The following is a 7,881-nucleotide window of genomic DNA, read 5'->3' on the forward strand; positions in this document are numbered from 1 at the left end:
TCTTTATTTCTAAGGATGTTTAACAGCAGTAATCCAAGAGATGTGTAGAAAGCTGAGCAATAGCAGTTAAGTGTTGAAAGGTGCTATTGTGTAGCACCAAAATACCTAAGGAGATATAAAAAGAGTTGCAGTGTGACCATGTGATTAACTTAATGGAAGGTATAAAATAAATGAAAACTAGTAAATTCTGCAAAATGGAAAATAAAAAAAAAATTAACTGATGTGCTTTTTAAAGCTTTTATTTTTTTCCCCACTCTTAGTGTGCAAGATGAGCTGGCTGCTGACTTCAGAGCATTAACAAAGACTCTCTATGATTTGAATAAAGCTCTGGGGAGTAACATAGTTCATGGGGGTCCTCTAAAAGAGCTGGTGATAGAAAATTTTGATGAAGAACAGATTTGGCAACAACTAGAGCTCCAGAACAATGCAGTTCTAGATTTCTTCAAGAAATCCATTGCAAGAGATGCCAGAGATGAAGATCTTTGCCTTCTCTCAGACCAGGAAGAGGATGGCTCTGATGCAGAGACCAGCAGTGACAAGGAATTGGAAGACAACATAATGGAAGCAAAAACTGAACAGAAGAATGTTTATACAAAAGATAAAACTAAAGCTAAAGAAAAGCAAAGTAAACTCAGAGAAAGCATAATGCAGAAATATAGTGATGAAGATTCTGATATTGACTTTGATATTGAAGCACTGGAGCAACAAACTAAAACAGCCAAGGAAACCACATTGAAAAAAATGGGAAGAAAATCCATAGTGGACGACAAGTTTTTCAAGCTTGCTGAGATGGAAGCTTTTTTAGAACACGCAGAGAAGGAAAACAGAGAAGAGGAAGAAGATATTAATTACTTTGAAGACATCATCTCAGATGATGAGGAAGAAGAGTCTGAAGGCACAAAAGTCAAAGTAAGAAAATCAGTAAATTAATATTCTGATCTCTGTTTTCCTTTAAATCAAGATCTGATATCTGTTAGGGTGACTATAAATTGTTGAACTCTGAGTAGAAACTAGCAAGTTAAACTTCATTACATGACTGACTAATTATTACTTCTGAAGCTTTACTTTAATAATATGAGACATGAATATCTGGTAACAGAACTTCCTAGTGTAGAAGAGCATACCATCCTGGTATTCCAGTCTCTCTTTAGATGTGTCTTAGGTTTTTGCATTAATAAAGGAAGAGATGGTATATCATAAGAAATAAGTGACCTTGCAGAATTGCAGAATAAGTGACCTAGCAAATGAAAGAGAGAATTGTAAAATCATAGAATGTTGTGAGTTGGAAGGGACCCACAACGATCATCAAGTCAAATTCTTGCCCTGGCATAGGACAATCCCAAGATTCAGACCATGTGTCTGAGGGTGTTGTCCAGATGCTTCTTGAATATTGTCAGGCTTGGTGCCATGACCACCTCCCTGGAGAGCCTATTCCAGTGCTGTTCACTCTGCATTGATATCTGGCAATTAGAGAACACTAAGGTGACTGATGCAGAGCAAAGGGCTTTTGGCAGCTTCTTTTTCCAGGGGCATGGCTTTGTAACTCTGATTTAACTTAAGTTGCTCAGTGCTTGTTTAAAAAATAAATCTTTTATTATTTAATGTTACCAGAGAGTCTCACTAGCAAGTAAGAACTATGCCTAGAATGTAAGGGAACATGTACGCATTCCAGTGAGTAACTGGAAAAATCTACTGCTTCTGTGTATGTTGAAATTGGAAATGAATTTAAGTGGTAGAATATTTTAAATATTTGTAAAAGAGATTAATTTTACTAAGATGCCCTACCACGAGTTAATGCTTCAGTAAATTGAATTGCTGGTACACAAGTAGTGCTATTTTCCAGGTGCTAAAGACTTTAAAGGACAGGATGCCCTTAGACCTCTGTCAGTCTAACAGTTTTTGTTTGGTTTGTTTCTGTTGGTTTTTTTTTCCTCTCTCCCCTTCTTAGCCAGTTAAAAGTTCTAGAGACTTGACATACAGAGATTTCTTTGATCCAGTCAATGACAATGATGACTTAGTAGATAATGATATTGAAGATGATCAGGAAGAGGAAGCAGACACTGCTATTGAAGACGAGAATGAAGAAGGCATGTCTGAGTAAGTAAACGTATAATTTGCAGTTAAAATGTCCTTGTAATTTTACACTGAAGTGAGGCAGAAAATAAAGTGTGAATTGAAGGCTCACTCTGATCATGGTTTGTCATTCTGCGTTATCTGTTGTATGTTCATGGTTTGCATTGTTACCTTATTTAAAAAGTAGCTTACTTACTTATCTTTTGAGTATTGTCTCTTGATATTCATTGGAATAAATAATTTAATAGCTTTAACTTCAGATTTTGAAAGTTATTTTACTATACAGAAGTTTCCCTACTATCCTCTGCCTTTAGGTTTCAACAAAAGCTTATTGTATTTCTTAACTGTGGGTTAGTTGTAACAAGTAAACATCTAGTGACTGATACATCTTCATGTAAAAAAACTAGAGGCTTTTCAACCCTTATTTTATATTAAATTTTAACATTACAGGGTCGAGAATATGAATGAAATTATGATGGAGAATATGAGAAGTAAAGAAGCCTCTAAAAAAGTTACTTTTAGCTTGCCAGACGACAGTGAAACGGAAGATGTTACTGATATGCAATTAGAGAAGGGTATTGATCCCAGTGAAATAAAGTCATCTTTTGAGAAGAGACAGGAAAAGGTAATTGTTTTTGTTTTTTTTTATTTTGCTAATATTTTGAAAAAGTTGCCAATATATGTATATATTTTTAATGATTTTGTAATTTGTTCAGTCTGGCAAATATGAAGAGGCTATTCACAAATTAAGGAAAAAAAAAAAGTGGCGTATCTACATCAGATATATATGCAATTATATATTCTTTCATCTTTATGTGAGGAGGAGTTAGAAGTACCTGAAATGACTATTAATTTCTTGCCTTGAGTTTACTTGTGAGCTCTGTGTTTTAAACTTCTTAGGTAATTGTGTTTTCAGATGAGCAAAAAAATAAAAAGTTTAGAAGAGGAGTTGTTAGAGGAGAAACCTTGGCAGCTTAAAGGAGAAGTGACTGGACAAAAACGACCTGAAAACAGCCTTTTGGAGGAAGCATTACTTTTTGACCATGCAGTCCGAATGGGTAAGTAGTGAGAGAGTGCTTTCATGAAAACGTGTTGCATACCACATTGGGTTTTCTTCCCTTTAACCTTGCTGAAAACACTCGTGACTCAAGACCAGGGTAAAAAAACACTAAATTAAACTTCTCAGTGCATTTTTTCAGGTCATGTGTTTTCATGGTGGAAACTACAGGAAGCTATGATCTTTTTTTTTCATTTTTAACTTAAGTGAAAGTTCATTAATTCAGTGGCAGATTTAGTCATTTACAAGCCTTACATAATATGATTACTCTCTTCAAGACAGAGGAAAACATTATTTACTTACCTTCAATTACTACATTTTTATTAAGGGTTTACTTTATTTTTCCGGTTTTTATTCTTCATAGAACAAAAAGTATTTTTTGCTGGAGAAATGTTAATCTTAAAATTCTTCTCTTTTTCCTCTCAGCACCTGTGATCACAGAAGAAACTACTTTTCAGCTTGAAGATATCATTAAACAGAGAATATTGGATGAGGTTGATATTATCTTACTTGTTCCTCCCTATTTTGTTTATAGACTTGATTCACAGGGCACATTCCAAGGATGAGTTTGAAGCTCTTAAAATGTTAGATGTAGAGTTATCTTAATTTCTGCAACTGGTTGTTTTATTCTTTTGCCTTGATGAATGTGTCTCTTAATTTCTAAGGAGCTTTATTTTCAACGTGCTTGTTATGCGCTAGGTTTTGGTGCGCTTCAAAAAAAAAAGAGTGTTTGCAGATAGAACTATAAGGAGTTTATTTGCAATATAATGCCAAGTCTGTAAATTTTGTCTATGGTCATAACTGTAGTGCTCTGAGCATTCTGAATACTAACCAAAACTCAGTTGTTTGGTTAATTTTACTTAAAAGCCACTGATATAAGACTTGTATCCCACAACTTATTGAGGCTTATTGTTAGTTGAATTTAAAAAATTGCTACATAGGGAGGGGGAGTGTTCAAGTACTTCAATAAAATGAGACATTCATTATTTGTTATGAATTTTTACCCTGATCCACTAAAAATAAGCATAAAAGCTGAAACTATAAGTCTTTTATTACTTTTTTTTTTCAAATGAAAGTGTGAAACTTAATGAGTTCCTGGGAAAGGCACATGCATAAACTAGTTAATGTGTTAGATAAGTAATATGGAAGAAGTTCTAAATAAGTAGTAGCATCTGATATCTGACGGTATTTGCATTTGGTCATTAATTCGTGACTTTCTCAGGCATGGGATGATGTAGTACCGAAAGAAAAACCAAAAGAGGAGGCTTTTGAATACAAGAAACGTATCACTTTGGATCATGAACAGAGTAAACTGAGTCTCGCTGAGATCTATGAGCAAGAATACATGAAACTTCACCAGGTAACATAAGCAATGTGTTTCCTTTCGGTTTGAAGTTCACATCATCTTACATCTTTGTTTCTACAGTGCTAACTCTGATCTTAGCTTTGTGGAAGTACTTCAATCATTCTCTGAGTGTTCACCAGTGAAATGTCTCTGAATTGTATACTGTGGTATTATCAGTCTTGCTAAAGTAAAATAGCATTTTGAATGGTGTTGCAGTAACCTTGCATTATTAATGCAGCAAAAGACTGAAGAGGAAGAAAATCCTGAACACAAAGAAATTCAGGAAATGATGGATTCTCTCTTCCTGAAGCTGGACGCGCTTTGTAACTTCCACTTCACACCCAAACCAGTAAGTACATAAGTTTCATAACGTTGGAGATTTTTTCCCCTTCTTTGAAACTGTATACTTTAAAATATATTTGGGAAATCAATCATAAAGTAGACATTGAGTTTTACTGAGCTTGGTCTTATTTCACATTAAATGCCCTATAATTACCTTTAAACAAACACAAATATTTAGTGTCTTCAGTCAGCTGTGAGCTGCTGGGAGGTGGTGTGCTCAGTTCTGAATATGTTTCCTCATTTCTAGCCTGTGCCAGAAGTTAAAATAGTCTCGAACCTTCCAGCTATAAGTATGGAAGAAGTTGCACCTGTTGCTGTTAGTGATGCTGCTCTCTTAGCACCAGAGGAGATCAAGGTAAATATAAATAAAAGTCATGTAAGGATCTGGAGAGGATCTGCATTGTTGACAGAAGGGTGTACTGGCTGCCAGATCAATGGGAGAAATCTGCCCCTCCCACCCCGAGTTCCTCACCTTGTGGACCTTCTTGCCTAGCATTTTAGTGTTGGTTGCTGTGGTGTTGTTTTGTTTTGGTTGCTTTTTTTTTTGGCGGGGGGGGGAAGGGGAGGGTGGGGGTATTGCTTTTTTTTTTTTAATAAATGTGAGGAGGGGAAAGTTAATTTTATTTGGCTGCACTAGTCTATAACATTATGCTTTGGTTTTGTTTTTGACTATTATGTGATGGTAATTATTTTCCCAACATATTTGGATATTTGGAAGGGAAAAGCTACATGACAATAGGGAAGAGCTATTAGCGTGTCTTCAGTCAGTGGTACAGCTTCCCAACTTTTGCCAATTTTTGGCCATTGCCTTAATGCAGCGTTGCCCTGAGCTTGCTAAACACTTGAAATAATGGAAATGCTAAGACAGGTTTAAGTACCGTGAAGTGAGTCTTTTCTTTTGCATGCTTATGGATCTAGAGATCTTGTTCTCCTTAGGAAAAGAACAAAGCTGGTGATGTAAAAACAGATGCAGAAAAGACACCCACAGACAAAAAACGGGAACGAAGAAAGAAAAAGCTTCGTAAACGTATGAAGCTAAGAGAAAAGGAGAAACGTCAAAAGCTTCTTGAAAAGATGAAACCAGAACAAGGCACAAAACTTAGCAAAAAAGCCGCTGCAGCAAAATTAAAAAAGCTTACGAAAGAAGGCAAAGCATCTCTGCTCAAGGTAAGGCTCTCTTAAGTAGTCCTGTATCACCTGGTGATTCTGAGCTAAAGATTGTTAAAATCCCAAGGATAGATAATACTTAGCTAGAGAGAGGAAAGGGAACTTTATCACAAAATATTACAAAGTATAGGGTTTGTTTCCCTCCCATCACTTTTGACACAGCTACATCCCATCATCTTTCTCCCTCTCCCCAGAAATTCTTGTACATAAGTAGTATATCTGCTTACCACCCAAACCTTGTTACCTTATTTGTTTCTGAGCAAATACAGAAGGTAGATGTAGCTGCTGGAAAGAAAGAGGTAGGAAGAAGAAGACATGGAAAGGGCGTGCATACTCTTTTTTTTTTTTTTTTTTTTTTTTTCCTTTCCTTTTTCTATCCCCCCTCCTTGCTCTCCCCTGTATTCTTTTGGAAGGAAGGACTGTTCTAATCCATACTTGTAACTCTCTTACGCAAAGTAATGTTGAATGCCTTTTCAGTCCTGATTTTGCTGATTGTCCTGACAGCATGATATGGGTATAGAGACCTGAAAAAAATAACAGCTCTGGTTGCACTTTGCAGTGACCCCCTTGTTTATAATGCATAGTTGTGTTGATGTTATTGCTTTAATTATGAATAAATCATACCTAAATGGCAAATGGCTGTTGAAACCTTTAGAAGCTTACTCAGAAGCTTGATTACTTCTAAAACATTTGTCCTTACCTTTTCAAAAGGAGAGCAGAACACAAAATACAGATACGTAATGTTATCTCATGATGTGCAGGGTTCTGTTCTTGATACCTGTTCTTACCTTCCATGCTAATTGCTAATTAGAAAGGGAACATACTCTTTATTTCTTTAGCTAGCAGGAGTGATATAAGAATGCAGTGAAAAACATCCTTCGAAAATCATTTTTTTATCAGATGATAAAATCAGATTTATTTCTTTTTTAAGGTCAAATACCATTATATGTGAGTAACTAGTAAGTAGTGTAGTGGTAGTGTTTGTAAGTATCTTGGTTATAACAAATATTTTGTCCACTGACAGGATGAAGGTAAAGACAAGGTCTTAAAATCATCCCAGGCCTTCTTTTCTCAACTACAAGATCAAGTAAAAATGCAAATCAAAGATGCAACCAAGTTAAAGAAGAAACAGAAGAAGCAGAAAGCACTCTCTGTTCATAAACTGAAATTGTAATTTACCTTTTTGTGTATGTTGCATCTTGTATATATTAAAAAGTTTCTCCGTGAATGCTGGATTTGAGTAGGTTTTATTCTGTATCAATCTTTAGCATGTTCCATGAACTCCTAAGGTGCTGTAAAGATGCTTTCCTTTAGGTTCTACTTTTATTTTCTACTCTAGAACTCTGATTTTGTCTTTCTATTGTAAAAAGAAAGCTGCTTGCCATGGGCATATACATAACCATGTAGAATACTTGATAGTTGTGCTTTGACTATGCAATCTCCTTGATCAATATGGTCCATGGCTTTTGTAGCTGCTGGTGTAATACACCTCGGTATGTATTGCAGGAATAACTGCTTTTGTTGAAGAATTTAAGATGTATCCTGGCAGTGTGAATTGGAAACTTAATGATCAAACACGGAGGACAATGGTTGTTTTAATTTAAAGGGTATTTATTTCTCAAGGTGGAGATATTTCGGTATTTGCTCTTTTCTTGGCTGAACAACAGGAAAAAAAAAAAAGTAAGAATCAGCTCTGCTTCCCTTTTATAAGGAAAGATCACAACTGTTTTCCCCTTTGCTGTTAGAGGAGATGTTAAATGCCAAGAGGGTTCCTCAGGCTCCGCAATCTGCTCCCCAGGCCTGTCCCCCGCCATCGGCGATGCATTGCCCTTGCCTGGCGCCGGGCGAGCGGCCGCCCGTGCGTGCCGGGGGGCGGGGCCCGAGTGCCCGCCTCACG

At 36.2% G+C, this 7,881-nt stretch overlaps 1 protein-coding gene across 1 annotated transcript; it reads left to right on the plus strand.

Annotated features, from left to right (window-relative positions):
- Positions 1 to 260: 260 nt before the first annotated feature.
- MPHOSPH10 (M-phase phosphoprotein 10) lies at positions 261 to 7,207 on the plus strand (the record flags this gene model as incomplete). The annotated part of the gene is made up of 10 exons (XM_029085886.1): positions 261 to 909; positions 1,949 to 2,097; positions 2,524 to 2,698; positions 2,990 to 3,131; positions 3,557 to 3,624; positions 4,353 to 4,490; positions 4,714 to 4,824; positions 5,065 to 5,172; positions 5,754 to 5,984; positions 7,009 to 7,207. Coding segments are annotated over 10 exons (1,921 nt in total), but the record flags the coding sequence as incomplete, so codon positions are not given.
- Positions 7,208 to 7,881: the final 674 nt, after the last annotated feature.

This window comes from Antrostomus carolinensis, unplaced genomic scaffold, assembly GCF_000700745.2.
Source record: "Antrostomus carolinensis isolate BGI_N321 unplaced genomic scaffold, ASM70074v2 Scaffold39200, whole genome shotgun sequence".
NCBI lineage: Eukaryota > Metazoa > Chordata > Aves > Caprimulgiformes > Caprimulgidae > Antrostomus > Antrostomus carolinensis.